At 43.2% G+C, this 21974-nt stretch overlaps 1 protein-coding gene across 1 annotated transcript in view; it reads left to right on the top strand.

Annotated features, from left to right (window-relative positions):
• The first annotated feature begins 1198 nt into the window (after positions 1–1198).
• Positions 1199–21974, top strand: part of LOC126285005 (glucose dehydrogenase [FAD, quinone]-like) — a 65629-nt gene continuing 44853 nt past the window's right edge. The window contains exons 1-2 of the mRNA XM_049984352.1: positions 1199–1378; positions 20502–20719. Of these exons, the coding sequence (XP_049840309.1) occupies positions 1199–1378; positions 20502–20719 (398 nt within the window). The remainder of the gene's footprint in view (positions 1379–20501; positions 20720–21974) is intronic.

Here is a 21974-nt window from a genome sequence, read left to right as displayed (position 1 = left end):
ACTGCATCATCAGGCGCAAAAAATGAGGTCATGTTCTGATCGAGAAAAAAGAGCTTGATGGGCTGTTCCAGAGTTCATAGTAGGCAATTTTTAGGTAAATAGCTATTTTATAAGTGACGTCCGCTACACAGAGAAAAATTGCTCACCATGAGCGTTGGGTCACTCGATGGCCTCATGATACAGCTGAAATGCTTCAAAAACCGGTCGTTCTTGTAAATGAAGTACTTACAGCTGAAGCAGTGTTGCCTTAGAAAGCTTAACACCAATTATGAAATACCCATCCCTCATAATAATATGTCTTTTCAGTGTATTGTATTTAAATAAAATGCCAGATACGTCTCTCTGCGTATTGCAAGGAATACGATTCATGTAATGTAATGAAACTTCCAATCAGAGTCTTCGGTCAGTCAAATAGCGCGATAGGATGACTGTACCGCTGTGGAATAGTTGTAGTGATACTTTTATGCAACCCTACTCGGAGCATATAGTGTTTCACTTACTTGAAACAAAATATTTTTTTGTGCATCTCCTAATAAACAAGTACTGTGACATTTATCAATTATGAGAATGAAAATTTCCGTAAAGAAAGCCGGGGAACAAATTAAAAAGTAAACAGATGTACTACATAAAAATTTGCGTCCACTATTCTGAATGTTTTCTTAGTCCCCATGATAACTGTAGTAACCAATAATGCGCAGTTTAAGGAGAGATTTTTTTACTCCGTCGACGAATGCTTTATCGGATCCCTTTGTTGCATGTATTATTAATAACATTGTATCACCTGCGTTATATCCATTGCTCATCATCGGCAGTAATACGTTCGGTATAAAGAAAAATCGTAAAACAAAAATTATTTAGTTTTTGTTTGTTTAGAGCTGTTCAGAAGTGGATATTTATGGCAAGTGTAGTACTAACACGAAAGAACGAAGTTCTTTATCTTTGTTTTAATTAGGAACTGAGGAAACAGTATTAAATCAGAGGCTCCTGATTCTTGTGCGAAATATTTATATTGTATGACGATTGTCTTATTTGTTCCACATTTTCCATAGTATTTACATTGTTCGTTTGTAAGTGAAATTTTGAAACTAATATGATGGAATCCATTGACATCAATGACACTTTCCGCAGACAGTGTGTTACGTGCATCCAGCGGACCTCGCTCAAGCTCGGAACGACTCCAGGCACTGCGTGGACAACGATGGGGCTGTTGCCTCCGCAGACACTTGTGTTGCTGTCTGTCGTCGTGTTTTCTGCCACAGGCGTGGGAGCTTCCAGAAGGCCGTACAGAGACGCTCGAAGTTACGACTTCGTGGTGGTGGGTGCGGGATCCGCTGGGGCCACTCTAGCCAGCAGATTGAGCGAGAACCCTAACTGGACGGTAAGATTCACCACGACTTATTCAGTAATCACATAAGTTTGTGTGTGTGTGTGTGTGTGTGTGTGTGTGTGTGTGTGTGTGTGTGAATGAGAGAGAGAGAGCGAGAGAGAGAGAGAGAGAGAGAGGGAGAGAGAGAGAGAGAGAGAATATTCTCTATAGATACAACGCACGATGTAAGTTACAAGACTAACACATTTAAAAAAATTATTAGAATCTATGGAATGTCTAAAACACACAAATAAATTTTCCGACCGCTGAGCTATCAGATTGATAAGTCTTTGACTGGGCATTTGGGCCGATCCTACCCTAATATTAATGATTTGCCGCGAGCTTTTAAAAATCTAATCGGCTGTCACTCGGAATGGGTAGTCAGTATGGAACATATGTCACATTTGAAACTCCTTTATTACTTCCCAGGTACACTACTGGCCATTAAAATTGCTACACCAAAAAGAAATGCAGATGATAAAAGGGCATTCAATGGACAACTATATTATACTAGAACTGACATGTGATTATACACTCCTGGAAATGGAAAAAAGAACACATTGACACCGGTGTGTCAGACCCACCATACTTGCTCCGGACACTGCGAGAGGGCTGTACAAGCAATGATCACACGCACGGCACAGCGGACACACCAGGAACCGCGGTGTTGGCCGTCGAATGGCGCTAGCTGCGCAGCATTTGTGCACCGCCGCCGTCAGTGTCAGCCAGTTTGCCGTGGCATACGGAGCTCCATCGCAGTCTTTAACACTGGTAGCATGCCGCGACAGCGTGGACGTGAACCGTAAGTGCAGTTGACGGACTTTGAGCGAGGGCGTATAGTGGGCATGCGGGAGGCCGGGTGGACGTACCACCGAATTGCTCAACAAGTGGGGCGTAAGGTCTCCACAGTACATCGATGTTGTCGCCAGTGGTCGGCGAAGGTGCACGTGCCCGTCGACCTGGGACCGGACCGCAGCGACGCACGGATGCACGCCAAGACCGTAGGATCCTACGCAGTGCCGTAGGGGACCGCACCGCCACTTCCCAGCAAATTAGGGACACTGTTGCTCCTGGGGTATCGGCGAGGACCATTCGCAACCGTCTCCATGAAGCTGGGCTACGGTCCCGCACACCGTTAGGCCGTCTTCCGCTCACGCCCCAACATCGTGCAGCCCGCCTCCAGTGGTGTCGCGACAGGCGTGAATGGAGGGACGAATGGAGAAGTGTCGTCTTCAGCGATGAGAGTCGCTTCTGCCTTAGTGCTAATGATGGTCGTATGCGTGTTTGGCGCGATGCACGTGAGCGCCACAATCAGGACTGCATACGACCGAGGCACACAGGGCCAACAGCCGGCATCATGGTGTGGAGAGCGATCTCCTACACTGGCCGTACACCTCTGGTGATCGTCGAGGGGACACTGAATAGTGCATGGTACATCCAAACCGTCATCGAACCCATCGTTCTACCATTCCTAGACCGGCAAGGTAACTTGCTGTTCCAACAGGACAATGCACGTCCGCATGTATCCCGTGCCACCCAACGTGCTCTAGAAGGTGTAAGTCAACTACCCTGGCCAGCAAGATCTCCGGATCTGTCCCCCATTGAGCATGTTTGGGACTGGATGAAGCGTCGTCTCAACGCGGTCTGCACGTCCAGCACGAACGCTGGTCCAGCTGAAGCGCCAGGTGGAAATGGCATGGCAAGCCGTTCCACAGGACTACATCCAGCATCTCTACAATCGTCTCCATGGGAGAATAGCAACCTGCATTTCTGCGAAAGGTGGATATACACTGCACTAGTGCCGACATTGTGCATGCTCTGTTGCCTGTGTCTATGTTCCTGTGGTTCTGTCAGTGTGATCATGTGATGTATCTGACCCCAGGAATGTGTCAATAAAGTTTCCCCTTCCTGGGACAATGAATTCACAGTGTTCTTATTTCAATTTCCAGGAGTGTATTTGCAAACAATTTTGGTGCATAGCTCGTGAGAAATCAGTTCCCAGAACAACCGCCTCTGGCTGAAGTAACGGCCTTGATACGTCAGGGCATTGAGTCATACAGTGCTTGCATTGCGTGTACAGGTAAAGCTGCCCATGTAGCTTCAGCACGATACCACAGTTCATCGAGAGTAGTGACTGGCGTATTGTGAAGAGCCAGTTGCTTGCCCACCATTGACCAGACGTTTTCAGTTGGTGGGAGATCAGGAGAATGTGCTGGCCAGGGCAGCAGTCGAACTTTTTCTGTATTCAGAAAGGCCCGTACAGGACCTGCAAAATGCGGTCGTGCATTATCCTGCTGAAATGTAGGGTTTCGCAAGGATCGAATGAAGGGTAGAGCCACGGGTCGTAACACATCTGAAATGTAACAGCCACTGTTCAAAGTGCCGTCAATGCGAACAAGAGGTGACCGAGACGTGTAACCAATGGCATCTAATACCATCACGCTGGGTGATACGCCAGTATGCCGATGACGAATACACACGTTTCCAATGTGCGTTCACCCCGATGTCACCAAACACGGATGTTACCATCGTGATGCTGTAAACAGAACCTGGATTCATCCAAAAAAATTACGTTTCGCCATTCGTGCACCCAGGTTCGTCGTTGAGTACACCATCGCAGGTGCTCCTGTCTGTGACGCAGCGTCAAGGGTAACCGCAGCCATGGTCTCCTAGCTCATAGTCTATGCTGCTGCAAACGTCGTCGAATAGTTCGTGCATATGGTTATTGTCTTCAAACTTACTCCATCTGTTGACTCAGGGATCTAGACGTGGCTGCACGATCCGTTAAAGCCATGAGGATGAGATCCCTGTCATCTGGACTCCTAGTGATACGAGGCCTTTGGTATCCAGCTTGGCGTTCCGTATTACCCTCCTGAACCCACCGATTTCATATTCTGCAAACAGTCATTGGATCTCGACCAACGCGAGCAGCAATGTCGCGAAACGATAAACCGCAATCGCGATAGGCAACAGTCCGACATTTATCAAAGTCGGAAACGTGATGGTACGCATTTCTCCTCCTTACACGAGGCATGACAACAACGTTTCACAGGCAACGCCGGTCAACTGAAGTTTGTGTATGAGAAATTGGTTGGAAACTTTCCTCCTGTCAGCCCGCTGTAGGTGTCGCCACCGGCGCCAAACTTGTGTTAATGCTCTGAAAATTTAATCATTTGCATATCACAGCATCTCTCTGTAAAATTTCGCGTCTGTAGCACGTCATCTTCGTGGTGTAGCGAATTTTAATGGACCAGTAGTGTATAAATTGCTTCGGCTGTAACAACATCTCCAGCGTAATGATACTAAATGGCAAGTGGGGTAGTCTTACAACTGATTCACATGTTACTGAGATTCAATGTAGTGTCTAAATTTACCGTCGTTGCGCCGAATGAGGATTTTGCAACAGTTGTATTAAAAGCAGATATTGTTGAAAACAATTTGGGTCCTTACTTATTTCATAGTCATTCAACACCCTGTGTCACCGTTGAGTAATTTTCTGAAGATAATTACAAAAAAAGATTTTAGTGCAGGAAAAATATCATGTGCTTCCCTTCCAGCAAGTCTTCTTTGAAGTAATTAATGCAGAAGCACTTTGTCTTGAAGACGTTACACCTAAGCTGATTTAGATGCAATGCGTTTTAGGCAAACAACGACAGACGACTTTAATGAAGTTTTGTAGAAACTGAAGGAAATTAGTTTAGTTTAATGATTTCGCACGAAAAGATGATATAATGATAGTGCAGTTGACTGCAAGTGAGTTACGGGTAAATGTTGGTACAGTTAGCTTGGTTATATTAATTTTATGTTTCTTTCAGTGAATGACGAAAGGAACCGAAAATAAATGTGTTGGGGAGAGGGGTGGGGAAAGGGGAGAGGCAGTGTAAATATGTATGAAATTACCTTCTTAATGTTGTACTCATAATATAGAATTCCTTTACTTTTGATTATGAAGTAAATATTCTGTTATTATTTTTACTATGACTATTATTATTATTATCATCATCACCTTGGAGTGTGGTGCGTCAAAGCAGGAAAGAGAATGCCTTGTGTTTTCATGCCCTATGTGTTTCACATTCGTTTATTTACGAAGCAGTGTGTTAGGGAATGACATTTCCTGTCTGAATGCCAAGAACATGTAAGGAATTTATAAGTATGAAGCAGCCTATCTGCATTTACTGCACACCTAACAGAGCATAAACATGAACCAATTAGCAAGGAACAAGATACTAAAGCCTTCATAATGGACATTCGAAACAGAAGATTCGTAACTTTACAGGAAAGTTTTCACATGTATAGAGCCCTTGTAATGAGAGATAACTTAGTAAATATCCATATTAATATATCAGCTCACTGGGAATGTGAGCCTCCAAACCAATAACAAGCCGAGATTCAGAGATAAACAAAACTCTAACTCGTTCAGTCTGCCGTCCAGAGATATTTCCATCAAAAAATACAAAAAAGAATAATTCCACGCAATGTCACGCACCTATACGTATAACAAACAAACTTCATACAGTCACCGCTGAGTAAACAAAAGGCAAATCGAAAAAATACAGCAGCAGTTGGTAGCACTGTAAACAGTAAACACAAATGACACATGTTTTAAATAAAATCACACATCAAAAGTGAAGTTTTAAATTGAAATGTGCTCTCAAGCGCTGAAAATCGGTCATCCTGATGCTTACGCAGATACAAGTCCATGGCAAATAGGTGATAATAAGCTCACGAAAATCCGTAATTGGAAACAAACAATAATTTGACCTTTCGAAGTTTGCGCTCCAAAAAGTTATTTCTTACCTAACGATACAAGAATAACTTAAAACTATAGTACAACAACATAGCTGGAAACATTATGAAACATTAAGGTGTTTGTCATATACGTACAACAAATATGTACCACCGGCCACTTCGTGAGTATTAGAAAGCGAAACGTATGTAGAATAAACATAAACAGACTTGTATTTAATTGCTGTTAACAACCACATCTCCAAGAATAGTAATAGTATAGAAGCAACTAAGAAATTCTTTATGTAATTTAAGTAACAAATAATAATTCCGGCAAGTAAGGAATACCCTTAGGTTTGGTATGAGGCTTGTTGAATAAATAATATCGAAATTTGTTTTGAAGATGTAGGTCGATACCGTAAAACAAATTTGAAGACGAGGTACAAATAGGGTTACGTACGAAAATCATTCACTGATGACGATGTCAGTGGAGACAAAGCACAAGCTCGAACAATACACTGATTGAGAAGGATGTCTGCTGTATCCTCTTGACAGAAACCGTCACGGTATTCACCCTAATCGATTTAGGAACGATATAGAAACATAAGTCCGTAAATAGCAGCAGGGACTTGAATCCCACTCTTTCCGGTGCCTGTCTGTTGTGCTAAACACTGCACCACCTCGCTAGGTGCCTTCAGTACGACGGCAATAGGGAAATCATTCTGAACATCTACCGCAATTAACAGAATCCATGCAAATGTGTTCCACTACAAATAGTTCTTAGTCGTTCAATGAATACTATGCTATGATTTTTCTCCCAGACGATATTTATTTTTAAGAATTGGAGTCTGGTGATTTGTATCAATCAACCTTTGACATGCAGTATTTTCATACATAGTCTCCATCAAGTTCCATGGTCTTAAGGCAGCTTTGTGTTAGAGTGTGTGTTCTCTGTTGGTAAAAGCTAAAAGGTAATGTACCAAAGTTTCGTCACCTACCACGATCCACCACAGAAAGGCATCTCCATTGGTCTCAAACGGTGTCAACATTTCGGATGAAATGACTTTTCTTTGAATCTTGTGGTTTTTGTGAGCATTCGTGTAATCTGTCTTGCGGGTACCTTTGATTATCTAGGAGTCTCAGTCATTGCACAGACACTGCAATGGTTATCGCCTGCTGTACACCAGTTAGTAGAGTTGTGATGCGTTAGAGTGGAGAGCAGCTACGAAGGCGGGTCAGGTTCGATTGCTCAGGAGCATGAAGAAGTGTACCATGTGACTCACAGCCAATCACATACCAGTGACAGTTTTATCTTCGTTCTATGTAGGTCGTTGTGTGTTCTGAAGTTCTGTTTATTCCAGTCATAGTGTTCCGTGCTGAGTGCTGACTGCCTTCATAGTGTTCATTATGAGTGATGGTAAGCAATCACGCTAAATGCTACACAAACAGGCAAGAGGGATAGCGTTCCATATCTACCAATACTTAAAGAGATAATCTTCCGCTGAATCCACCCGACAGAAGACGCGTGTCGCGCCGATGCTAAATGTCAGGCGCAGACAGCTGAAGCGTGTTTTGTTGCTTTGAGGACCGTTCAGAGAATATCCAGCGAAGCTACGACGTCTACGGAGGCCGGCGGCTCAGCTGTTTCCAAATCGTGGAAAACAAGTGGGTGAGATAGACGTATTGTGGTGCATAGTGTTCAGCATGTATGCTCAAGGCGAGTTGCCAACAGCAGAGAATCTAGTTTCGCGTATGAAAGAAGTTCAAAATTTTAACACAATAATACGGATCATGTTGAGGGCACTGAAAGACATGGGGTTCAGGTATTAGGAAACGAACGATGGTAGGAAATTATTAATGGAACGAAGCAATACTGTAGCTGCAAGGAGTGTGTTTCTAAGAACAATGCAGGTGATCAGAGAAGCTTGCACATCTCGAATTTATTACTTACATGAAACTTTTGTTAATCAGAACCATGCAAGTGCTGTTTGCTGGAAAACGAGCGATCCTATTGGCAAGGGTAACAGAATTATAGTGCTTCATGTCGGATCAGCAGATACTGGCTTTATTCCCCAGGGGTTAAGCTGATTTTTAAGGCGGCAAAGGCTACGAATTCTGAAGATTATCACTCTGAAATGACGTACAATGTCTTCAAAAGGTAGTTCACACTACAATTATTGTCACATATTCCTGCGTCTTCAGTTAGAGTCGTGGACAATGCGAGCGTCCACTCAGTGCAAGTGAACAAAGCTCCAAATACGAACTCCAAAACGGCAGACACTACTGCATGGTTGTCATCTAACGGAATACGTCGTAACTCGTCGCATACCAGAGCAGAATTGCTGGTTCTTGTCAATCAACACAAGTCTGCATATAGAGTTTATGAGATATATGAAATTGCAAAGCAGTATGGACACCGTATCGTTAGATTACCCCCATACGATTGCCATTACAACCCATTCGAGCTGATATGGGCTAAAGTGAAAGCATATATTGCGAAAACAATAATACATTCAAAACTGCAGATGTTGAGAGACAAGTGGGTGAGCTAGACGTATTGTGGCGCATAGACAGCATCTCAACATCTGTATGGGCAGCTTGCCTAAGACACACAGAAAAACTACAAGATGAAGATTACAACAGCGAAATTGGCAGGGAAACAGTTATGGAAGCATTCGTCATAAATCTTGCCGAGTCCGATTCACCTACGTCGGACAGCGAAGCGATTTCGTGGATTTTTTGCTGTGAAGTATGTATATACCAATTACTGCTATTTACGACTATTTTTCGGGTTTTCCTGTAGCAGCATAAAAAATTATTAGTAGCTCAAGTTTCATCTTTGACCTCGTAACAATGCCGGTTTCCTCATAAAACATATTTCGGTCAATGAAGTACACATACTATAACGCCGTAGCAGGTTGCACAATGAAAGAGAATTAGGTTTTACTAACACATTAAGAGATCTCTTTCTGATATCCTTATGGTCACAAATTATTAAAACTTAAAAATGCTTTAAATTTATTGGATCACTGTGGGTTCCTAGTGTAAGCAATGCCAAAATTCGTTTGATTAACGAAACAAATCGTTGCTGTTCAAAAGACGGAACGTTAAACATTGACAGAATTTGAAGAAAGAATTAAGCTACAGCATGACTACTGACTAAATAGTGCGTGTATCGTTTTGATGTTAAAGCTCTTCCGTCTGTGTTTGCTTTACAAATAAACATCTCTTTTGGAAGGGATTGTCTTGAGAAAAACACACCTGTTTCTTCTTGTGCTATCACTCAAAGACGTTTTGTTAAGATTTCAGCATCATCGCTGGGCTTTCATTTGCATTCTGTTATGCAGTAGGAAAAATATTCGTTAGAGTTTGTAAGGAAGCTTTTACAAATCTGAAAACAGCATATAGTTTTGTATGTATACATTGTTACCAGAAGCAGTAGTTTTCCCGTTTTTTTACGTTTTTCTATAAAGCTCTTTTGCTTTCAGAGTCTATCGTCTTCGACCATATAGCACCTAATATAGGGAAATAATTTATCTACATGTTTTATACGACTGCGAATGTTGTGACGGAGTTCAACATTAATTAATTGTATGTGGAAAGTTGGATTCTCTTCTATGCTGCTCTCTACATCTGGCAACGACGGTCAAGATTCCACATTTCGGTCTCTGCCGATATTCGTTATTCGTGATACGCTGTCTTACAAAAAATTAAAGCAAATTCACAATTTAATTTTTCTTTCATCACTTGATAAAAAAAAGAGCCAACCATACTACATCGGAAACAAGTAAACGTGCGGCTCTTTAAATCACTCCCGAGTATACAAATTATTTTTAATTGTAAAAACCACTTTCGCTGCCAGATGGCACAAGGCAATATTACTAAAAGAAGAAGCGTAAGAAAAGTTTTGGTTGTCGCTAAAACTTTTAAAAAATTTTAAACTTCCATAATAATTTAAGTACTTTAGTTTGTGTAGTTGAAAGAGTGAGGGACAAGTCAGTGACTCGGAGATATAATAATATCGGTGAAACTATCAAAAACTGCAGTAAATTTTAGTGCCTTCTGTTTTTCGATGCTTTACTTTGTCCATTATATTTTCTAGTTTCGGTCTTTTCATTTACTTCAGATTTTAACTTGTATGAGGCTATCTATTTTAATTTGTCTTTCAAGGTGTGTCTCTCTAGATAAAACTCGGGGGCAGCATTTCCATCGAAAAGCCGGTTTTTTGTCAGTCTCTCATACCTATAGTATACAAAGTGAATCACCTAACGCTACCACAGATAATGTTACTCATCCGTGAGATAAGTAATTAATGTGCTACTTATTAAAGTGATTCACTTGAATGATAGGTTCCGTCAAGGTAATTTCACACTTCAATAACTGAGTTAATGTCATTATCTTGCTTTTGTTTTAAAAACGAAGGCCGAAAATGTGTTAAAAGTTTTACTGCGACAAATGCCGAGCGGGACGTCCTCAACTACCTTCACAGAAGTTATAACTCAACATTTTATCCTTCACACCTGGGATATTTGTCCACAAACAGGATAATTAGCGATACGAGTAAACCGTCAGTAGTTCTAGGGAAAAGTGAATTTTTAAAACGCATTTGTAGCTTTAAATGTGTGCGTGCGTAAGAAATTAAATAATAATATGAACCTGTGAATAGCGGAACCTAACTAGTTATCTAATGACGACATAACTGTCGATAATCTGTCAGTTATAAACAAATGTTAATGGAAGAAAGTTGCTTTTAACCTTTAGAAACTAAACTTTTCTGTCAATGAAGACTTTCATGAAAAATTTTCTTGTTTTTGAGGAAGAAAAAATATTTTTTGTTTTCTGTTGGTACTATTTATTTATGCATTTGATTATAAATGATTAAGTGATACAGTATGTATTATAAAACGGCAGGTGCATTTAGCCTATTTTACAGTATTTAGAAAGTTATCTTAATTTTTAAGCAGCCTTTCATGGAAGAACGTTGCGATCCACTAAAAGTACACTGTGAAAAGTACATAGCAAAACATCCGCTCACCCAAACACCGAACCCTCCCCCCCAAACACGCACACAGGTTGCTTATTGCAATAGCGGCTATAATAATTACAGATTTCTTGTCACGAAAAAAATAATAATTTCTCAAAATACGTAAGATTTCGGCACAAAATACATGCAGCACTAATCTCATAATTTAATTTTTGTATAACATAGGTTTCATATTGGCACTCCCCATAAAATTGTACGATATTCACTACTTGTTGATGAGCAAAGAATGATATCTGTACTGCACTTTGCAGATGCAATAAACTCTTAAATTATATATTTACACACCTAAATCGTCTGTATTACTCATCAGATCCAGAGGGCTCACATATACGCAGTAGTTAAGTAAATTGTACGTTATGTGACGATTTAGACCGCATTAATTGTGGAACTTTCTTGGCATTCCAGTCCATTAGATTGTTTCAATGATGTGTGTGAATGAAATTTCGATCCTTTCTACAGCATCCCGCACTGAGTATGAAACTCCACTCTGATCTATACTGGCCGCCCGGGATTAGCCGAGCGGTCTCAGGCGCTGCAGTCCTGGACTGTGCGGCTGGCCCCGGTGGAGGTTCGAGTCCTCCCTCGGGCTGGGTGTGTGTGTTTGTCCTTAGGATGATTTAGGTTAAGTAGTGTGTAAGCTTAGGGACTGATGACCTTAATGGTTAAGTCCCATAAGATTTCACACACACTTGATTTTTTCTGATCTATACTCTTTCGATCTGTTCCACTCCAGTCTATTCCGTTCTGATCTGTTCCGTTATCGTTTACATTGGAATTCAGTTAGACTGGAAAATGGTTTCGGTGAAGAATTCTGTCATTGGAAAGGTTTCAACTTGAAAACAAACACACAGGAAATTATTTACACTGGGAGATGGTTGTATTGGAGAATTGTTACACTGTGCAGCAGTCCTCATTCGCTGACGCCCATAGGACATGTAGATTGCCAGCTACTTGAGACATTTCCCTTATCCTCGCGTGGTAAGATTAACGCGCGCACTGAATTTAACGATAGTGTAGGCAGTAAACAATTAGAATATAATGACCGAATCTGAGAGAAAGTAAAACGAAACCTAACTGACGACGTTCTGTTGGACTTAGCGCACTCTGCTGATACTGACCTACCAACGAGTATTGCGTCCTTGAAGGCTACTTGCATATCTACAATGTGTCAAATTCACCTGACCTTACCTCCGTTGCTGCGATCAACACACTGGGCTGCAATAAGTGAAATGTGAATGCAGGATTTCTCGGCGAATCTTGATGATAAAATCTTCTCGGGTTGACAGCCGAGTCAATGCGTTGCCCTCCAGCAACGTTTCAGCAAGTTTCTTACTTGTCATCTTCAGGCGAAGTGTCGGGTTCACGTCTCGTCCGGGCATCTCTGCATCCTTGGCGCGGGTCGGGCCAATCAGGCGCGAGCGGAATCGGCGCGGCGGCGCGTGGTTGGGGGGGGGGGGGGGGGGGGGAGCCGCGGGCGCCGGCTCCTGGCGTCTCGTCTCGGTGCGGCCTGTTTATTCCATACGCCGCCACCGACCTACCTCCATCGGAGCGCTTTCGTCTCATTCGTGATAATGTATTCCACGCGCTGCTGAGTTGGAAGCCACTGTCCCGATTGGCCAGGTTGTCACTAACCCGTATCTCTACTGCCTCTTTAATAACTGAGTCCCAGAAACCTTTCGCTCTACACAGTCTCTTGGTTTCTTCAAACTGGAACGTGTGTTCTTCACTGAGGCTGTGCTCCGCTACCGCTGATTTTTCTTTTTGTCGGAGGCGGGCACTTCTCACATGTTCAGAGATGCGTTGCGTTATGCAACGCTGCGTCTGCCCAATATATTATTTCCCACATTCACAGGAAATACTGTAGACACCAGGAGTTCTTAGACCCAAGTTGTCCTTCATTGAGCCCAGCATATTTCTGATTTTTGTTGGAGGATGGAAGATGGTTTTTATCTTGTTCTCCTCCAGTATCCTGGCAATCTTGACCGTGGGTGGTCCTGTGTACGGGAGGAACGCCAAACCTTTGTTGTTCGCATCTTCCTGAAGGTTCTTCTCCTTCTTCTTCTTGTTCATATGGAGAGCGCGTCTAATCTGCGTTTCGGAGTATCCATTCATCTAGAAGGTTTTCTTCAGGTGCTGAATCACAGCAGATAAACTGTCGTAGTCGCTTATGTCGTGAGCTCTGCGGACCAGGGTAGTGAGCACGGATTTCCGTTGTGCTGGGTGATGGCAGCTGTTGGCGTTGAGGTACAGGTCTGTGTGCGTTTCCTTTCGGTAGACCGAGTGTCCCTGTGTGACGTCTGTTTTCTTCTTTATAAGGATATCGAGCAAGGGTAGGCGGCCATTTTCTTCCATGGAAACTTCCCTTCATTAAAAGCCGAAACATATGTAATCAACGCTAGGAAGATTCAATTAATGCTCTTTGCGAGTAGGACTTGCCACACTTTGCTAGGATAGTTAGGCAATGCTGGAACAAATTAGTTATTCTCCAAACTGAAGAAATTCCACTAAATTACGAGTCACGACCAAACAGTCGTCAGCGACGACACTATGACAACACGTGAATAGTTAAGAACTTGCACGAACTTAGCGCGAAACCTACATACATACCTGGGAGTGATGCATCGCACTTAACGTAAGCTTCCCTCACTAACTGCCTGCGCCTAAGCCTCAACAGTTTGTCACCAGCAGAATTCTACTTAAATGTCAGCGTCCCAACATGAACGATAGGAAAGCTTACTGTGCAACCAAGTGGTAGCCACACTCGTCACACAACTGTCCTGTTGGTCTCCGAGCGGCGTCTCTCTAAACAATGTCGTGTCGCTCCATTGCTGAAGATTCTTGGTGGCAATGACGTCAAACAATACGGTACACCAAACATTAACTAAACTTGTAATTACATCATTCGCTATAGTTGACTGACAAAGAAAGAAAATCTAAACGGTAATTTAATAAACGCTGCAAGGTCTCTACTGTCCCTATGAACAGATTTTAACGAGGACAATTTTTTCCCTAGGCTCGGTTAAACTTACGGACTTATCCACAAGATCCAAAGTGAAGGGGTGTCTGCTCCTGGAAATTGGTCTTAGCTTTTACTTCAGATTATTTTTCAGTATACCTGAGGCTCGTCCTACACTTTCCAGACCGCACTGGGTTCACCTGCCATTCTGACAGACAACTGGGGGCAGCCGGTTGAGTCTATACCAGAACACAGTCTTGCCTCGTTGCGTTTCAGCCGCCTCCATGTAAATTCTGGGAAGCCCGCTGAATACAAACTCAGATACCTCAACCATACATACTCCATTCATTATTCTCTTTTACCATTGTTATTTTAATAAAATACGGCATTAGGTAACATGTTTTTTATCGAACTACTTTTCTTAGCGACTGTGTCAGATTGTGTAATTTTTTTATGAATTTCATTTCGCACAGTGTCATGACAGTACTCTGGTACGTCTCATACGGGCGCTGAAACACAGTTTTAAGATCCAGTAGCCGACATTCACTGACAAGGCATGGCACATACGCTGTTAAATTACGGCACATACACCTGAGCTTCTAGATTAGGATACTGCTTCACTACTGAATGCCTATTCGTGTCAAATATCACTTCACGGCATGCTTGGTTTTGTAGTACCCACCGTGTGATAGTATGAGTTAGTGATATCAGCAGAAGACGTGCTCTACTCCAAGATAAAGTTAATACCCTAACAAGGGGTCGCTATAATGTTGATTGGTTTCGTAACTGGGTGACTGAAAACACAATGCTCGCTCCATAACTACACTCCTGGAAACTGAAATAAGAACAACGTGAATTCATTGTCCCAGGAAGGGGAAACTTTATTCACACATTCCTGGGGTCAGATACATCACATGATCACACTGACAGAACCACAGGCACATAGACACAGGCAACAGAGCATGCACAAAGTCGGTACTAGTACAGCGTATATCCACCTTTCGCAGCAATGCAGGCTGCTACTCTCCCATGTAGACGGTCGTAGAGATGCTGGATGTAGTCCTGTGGAACGGCTTGCCATGCCATTTCCACCTGGCGCCTCAGTTGGACCAGCGTTCGTGCTGGACGTGCAGACCGCGTGAGACGACGCTTCATCCAGTCCCAAACATGCTCAATGGGGGACAGATCCGGAGATCTTGCTGGGCAGGGTAGTTGACTTACACCTTCTAGAGCACGTTGGGTGGCACGGGATACATGCGGACGCGCATTGTCCTGTTGGAACAGCAAGTTCCCTTGCCGGTCTAGGAATGGTAGAACGATGGGTTCGATGACGTTTTGGATGTACCGTGCACTATTCAGTGTCCCCTCGACGATCACCAGAGGTGTACGGCCAGTGTAGGAGATCGCTCCCCACACCATGATGCCGGGTGTTGGCCCTGTGTGCCTCGGTCGTATGCAGTCCTGATTGTGGCGCTCACCTGCACGGCGCCAAACACGCATACGACCATCATTAGCACCAAGGCAGAAGCGACTCTCATCGCTGAAGACGACACGTCTCCATTCGTCCCTCCATTCACGCCTGTCGCGACACCACTGGAGGCGGGCTGCACGATGTTGGGGCGTGAACGGAAGACGGCCTAACGGTGTGCGGGACCGTAGCCCAGCTTCATGGAGACGGTTGCGAATGGTCCTCGCCGATACCCCAGGAGCAACAGTGTCCCTAATTTGCTGGGAAGTGGCGGTGCGGTCCCCTACGGCACTGCGTAGGATCCTACGGTCTTGGCGTGCATCCGTGCGTCGGTGCGATCCGGTCCCTGGTCAACGGGCACGTGCACCTCCCGCCGACCACTGGCGACAACATCGATGTACTGTGGAGACCTCACGCCCCACGTGTTGAGCAATTCGGCGGTACGTCCACCCGGCCTCCCGCATGCCCACTATACGCCCTCGCTCAAAGTCCGTCAACTGCACATACGGTTCACGTCCACGCTGTCGCGGCATGCTACCAGTGTTAAAGACTGCGATGGAGCTCCGTATGCCACGGCAAACTGGCTGACACTGACGGCGGCGGTGCACAAATGCTGCGCAGCTAGCGCCATTCGACGGCCAGCACCGCGGTTCCTGGTGTGTCTGCTGTGCCGTGCGTGTGATCATTGCTTGTACAGCCCTCTCGCAGTGTCCGGAGCAAGTATGGTGGGTCTGACACACCGGTGTCAATGTGTTCTTTTTTCCATTTCCAGGAGTGTATATAAATGTGTAGTACCATTATTCAACATGCTATTTGTGAAACCCGTTTCAACAGCTCCACCTTCCCAGAGGTTTTTGATACTAATAAAAGAAAATGGACAATTGCTGTTATACATATCAGCGAAAAAAATGTTGCTCTGCTAAATGCATTCCAGATATGAAAAGACGTACAGATGTATGGTGGGGTAACTGAAGCTGAAATAGCGGGCATGAGACATTGTCAACACCAACATCGTAATTACTTTAGCAATTCAAGGCGAAACAAATGCGCTTTAAGCTTTGAGTGAGATCACCAGTAGTATCCATGCGCAGTTTTCACTTTATTATTTTTAGGTGCTTCGATTAATTTTGTATGTGTTACAAAGACCGCAGGACGCTCGTAGCATAACACACAATTTATTTCGGTTGCGCCAGTAAACAAAGGGAACAGAAAAAGGAAGAAGTGACACTGGTATGTAAAGCACGCTCCGCCACACATCGGAAGGCTGGTTTCAGAGTATACATGTAGATGAAGATGTGTGTATTTTAATGAGTAATAAAGGTAATTTAGATGTAAAAATATTCAATTTGTTGGTCCATTGTGTCTGCAAAGCATAGTGTAGATAACGAACAAGCGCAGCTCAAATTACAAATTTTATCAGTTTTGCCATTATAAAAACCATTTGCATTTTAATATCTAATACAACAATTAAATTATGACAGCTGTGCCTCATGTGGTTTGTGGTCGAAGATGTACATATCTGGAGAAATAACTTTAATTTTGGTGAAAAATTCGAATTTTAAGACAATCTGAGATGTGCAGTTATAGTTGCATAATCATTCCTGTAAGTTACATGTGCCTGTATGTGTGTGTGTCCTTGTACTCAAAGTTTTCACTTATTTTGATTTATAATTTTATTTACATTCAAAAATCGTTTTTTTGGAGATACATCTACATCTACATGACTACTCTGCAATTCACATTTAAGTGTTTGGCAGAGGGTTCATCGAACCACAATCATACTATCTCTTTACTATTCCACTCCCGAACAGCGAGCGGGAAAAACGAACACCTAAACCTTTCTGTTCGAGCTCTGATTTCTCTTATTTTATTTTGATGATCATTCCTACCTATGTAGGTTGCTCTCAACAAAATATTTTCGCATTCGGAAGAGAAAGTTGGTGACTGAAATTTCGTAAAAAGGTCTCGCCGCGACGAAAAACGTCTATGCTGTCTTGTCCAACCATTGTCTTTGTCAACGTTTCATCTCCCTACACTGTCTTCTGCAATGTTGTGTTGTACGTAAAGGTTTCGCATTATGAAATTTTGCTTGCGAAGTCCCAAGGTACGTAGTTTAATCGAGAAATCGCAATAAATATCAAGTCAAAATATTTTATTGCCAGACTGTAACGCAGCTTGGCCATTTCGTTTGGCCGTTGTGTGTTTTTATATGTCATACTATGGCGCATTAGGAATAAATTTTTGGTTTTATTAGTAATCATGGGAAATACAGATTTGGACATCAGTGACATCATAGTTCCAATGAGTAAATGTTGCCTTCTTTTAAAGTTGTTTCGTACATAAACTCGAATAGGCCAATATCATTGTTAATAAAAAGCTATAACACCCTGTAAAATTTATGTATTGTAGTCCTCTAGTGTACGAAATAAGGCCTCAGATCGAATATAAAAAACATTTAACATATCTTCGGCACAGCGTTTGCATAGTAACACTTCACAAAATCCTTTTGTTTGGTGTGTGTGTGTGTGGGGGGGGGGGGGGGGTTGGGTGGGTGTGTCTGTTCTGCTGCTGTATTTTAGATGTGGAAAAACTGCAAATTACTCGTGCATCAACAGTTACGTAATTTTCGAAATAACTACTATCGTACATTGTGCAGTAAATTTAGATCACTTGTGTCGTTCAGAGCACAGCCAAAAGACTGCTCTGGGGCCCCATTTTGATTGACTGTTCCGTTTTAAGTACTGCTGAAATAGTGCACTGTGACTGGAGGAAAGGAGATATGACTTTCTGCAGTCTTCATATGTGACGTAAATAAATAGAGACATGGCGTGCCCCAAAATAGATAAGTGGGGTACGGCTTGTGATGTGTGACGGACGTGATATCCACGTGCCTACCTTCATGATCTTCAGCGAACGTTTAGAGGTCAAAATATGCTGGAACCTCCACATGATACTCATGTATGAATAATATTTAAAATTTGTAACAGCATTCATTTGAGTAGATACCTAACAGTTATTTTAAGTGTCGAAAGACATGGAAGCGATAGGTCAGGAGGTAGTAATAAAAGATTGTAGCCTTTCGTCGATGTTATCTGTCATACTGAAGAAGCAGAATAGAAAACCAAGGAGGAATTCGGAAAGGGAATCACAGGTGAGGAAGAAGAAAAAAAGTTTGAAGTATACTAATGCAATATTAAATATGAAAAGGTAACGGTTTGAAAAGGGTTTGTGGAATGAATAACAATAAACGTAAAACAGAAGTAATGGATGGTAGTCTCATTAAGTTAGGTGTTGGTGAGAGAATAAGATCAGGAAGTAAGCAATGTCATTGGTTGAGACCTGTTATTTGGCATGCAAGATAATTTATAATGACCATAGTAGGGAGTATACAGAGGGTGTTACAAAAAGGTACGGCCAAACTTTCAGGAAACATTCCTCACACACAAATAAAGAAAAGATGTTATGTGGACATGTGTCCGGAAACGCTTAATTTCCATGTTAGAGCTCCTTTTATTACTTCTCTTCAAATCACATTAATCATGGAATGAAAACACACAGCAACAGAACGTAGCAGCGTGACTTGAAACACTTTGTTACAGGAAACGTTCAAAATGTCCTCCGTTAGCGTGGATACATGCATCCACCCTCCGTCGCATGGAATCCCTGATGCGCTGATGCAGCCCTCGACAATGGCGTATTGTATCACAGCCGTCCACAATACGAGCACGAAGAGTCTCTACATTTGGTACCGAGGTTGCGTAGACAAGAGCTTTCAAATGCCCCCATAAATGAAAGTCAAGAGGGTTGAGGTCAGGAGAGCTTCGAGGCCATGGAATTGGTCCGCCTCTACCAATCCATCGGTCACCGTATCTATTGTTGAGAAGCGTACGAACACTTCATCTGAAATGTGGAGGAGCTCCAGCGGGCATGAACCACATGTTGTGTCGTGTTTGTAAAGGCACATGTTCTAGCAGCACAGGTAGAGTATCCCGTATGAAATCATGATAACGTGCTCCATTGAGCGTAGGTGCAAGACCATGGGGCCCAGTCAAGACCTCACCAACAATGCCTGCCCAAACGTTCACAGAAAATCTGTGTTGATGACGTGATTGCACAATTGCGTGCGGATTCTCGTCAGCCCACACATGTTGATTGTGAAAATTTACAATTTGATCACGTTAGGATGAAGCCTCATCCGTATAATGCAGACTGAAAGAGCAAGGAAATAGTTTCAGAAAAAGAGAGATTTATTGATATGGAATATAAATTTAAGTGATTCTTGAAGTTTTCGCGGCGGACATAATGTTCCATCATCATTCGGGAGTGCACTCGGGATTGTCGCTGTCCCGAGTGCACGCCCGAAAGATGATGGAACATAAATTTGTGTGTTGGAATGTCTCTTCCGAAGTCTTTTTGTATGGTGTGTAGCCTTGTACAACGTGTAATGCGAACGATAAGCAGTTCAGAGAAGAAGAGAGTAGAAGCTTTAGAGAGAAAGTGCTTTAGTATAATATTACATGGGCAGATTGCATAAGTAATGAAATCCTGAACTCAACTAGGGAATAAAAATTCAATTGCGACTGAAGTTGACTAAAAGAAGAAATCGTCTGATAGGGCAGGTACTGGGGCATCAAGGAATTGTCAGTTGGATGATGCAAGTGTGGGATGACAGCTAAGATAGAGACCAAAGGTTGACTAGTCAGCACGTTGGACATGGTGTTCAGTAGTTGTGCAGAGTTGAAGAGGACTGCGTGAGGAGGGAGGGAGTAAGATGGGGGGAAGCATTATGGAAATCTGCATCAAACCATCACAACAAGAGTATACTTCATCGATAGCAAAGTGTTGCCATGTATATTTTTAAACGTTTGTGTTCCACTAACTTCGCAAAATACGTCTGTAATTACGCTTAAGATGGTGAAAAGCTTTACGAAGGCCTTTCCAGGTGTTGCTGCTGGAGGCGGGGTCCGAGCTTCCGCACTGGACCCAGGTGCCCGGCCTGACGGGCCTCTCGGTGGCCCCGCCGCACATCTGGGAGTTCCGCACGCAGCCCCAGACCAGCGCCTGCCGCGGGGAGAAGCACGACCGCTGCCACATCGCCACGGGACGCGCCGTGGGCGGCACCAGCGCCATCAACAACATGATCTACATGCGCGGACACAGGTCAGCAGGCGAGAAGCCTCTATTCCAACGGAACATAGAGCGATGACTCTAGAAATTCTGCATCTACATATATACTCCGCAATGCACCATGCGGTACGTGGCGGAGGGTACCTCGTACCACAACTAGCATCTTCTCTCCATGTTCCACTCCCAAACAGAATGAGGGAAAAATGACTGCCCATATGCCTCTGTACGACCCCTAATGTCTCTTATCTTATCTTTGTGCTCTTTCAACGAAATATAAGTTGGCGGCAGTAAATTGTACTGCAGTCAGCCTCAAATGCTGGTTCTCTAAATTTACTCAGAAGCGATTCACGAAAAGAACGCCTCCTTTCGTTTAGAGACTCCCACCCTGGTTCCTGAAGCATTTACGTAACACTCGCGTGTGGATCAAACCTACCACTAACAAATCTAGCAGCCCGCCTCTGAATTGCCTCTATGTCCTCCCTCAATCCGATCTGACAGGGATCCCAAACGCTCGAGCAGTACTCAAGAATAGGTCGTACTAGTGTTTTATAAGCGGTCTCCTTTACAGATCAACCACATCTTTCCAAAATTCTACCAATGAACCGAAGACGATTATCCGCCTTCCCCACAACTGCCATTACATGCTTGACCCACTTCATATCGCTCTGCAATGTTACGCCAAAATATTTAAGCGACGTGACTGTGTTAAGCGCTACACTACTAATTGAGTATTCAAACATTACAGTATTCTTTTTCCTATTCATCTGCATTAATTTACATTTATCTATATTTAGAGTTAGCTGCCATTCTTTACACCAATCACAAATCCTGTCCAAGTCAATCAACGACGACACCTTCCCGTACACCACATCATCATCAGCAAACAGCCGCACATTGCTATCCACCCTACCCAAAAGTTCATTTATGTAGATAGAAAACAACAGCGGACCTACCACACTTCCCTGGGGCACTCCGGATGATACCGTCACCTCCGATGAACACTCACCATCGATGAAAACGTACTGGGTTCTATTACTTGAGAAGTAACAATTCTGTAATTGTTCAGGACCCGCTCCCACAATGACTTTTACCCTGCGCTTTGTCGCTTACAATGAAACGTGTTTCTGCGAGCACTATACGAGACCCTAGCACAATAGAAGTAATATCCGCGCTGTGGCAAGTATAGTCATTAGCAGTTTACAACCACGTTTAGTCCTGATAGCGATGGCGTGACGTCGGAGCCTTAACGATAACTAAAAGTATTTGGTAGCCAGCCTGATCCATTGTC

The sequence above is a fragment of the Schistocerca gregaria genome, chromosome 1 (genome assembly GCF_023897955.1).
Source record: "Schistocerca gregaria isolate iqSchGreg1 chromosome 1, iqSchGreg1.2, whole genome shotgun sequence".
NCBI lineage: Eukaryota > Metazoa > Arthropoda > Insecta > Orthoptera > Acrididae > Schistocerca > Schistocerca gregaria.
The sequence above is the reverse complement of the archived record's forward strand: the minus strand, read 5'-3'. Positions and strand labels throughout refer to the sequence as shown.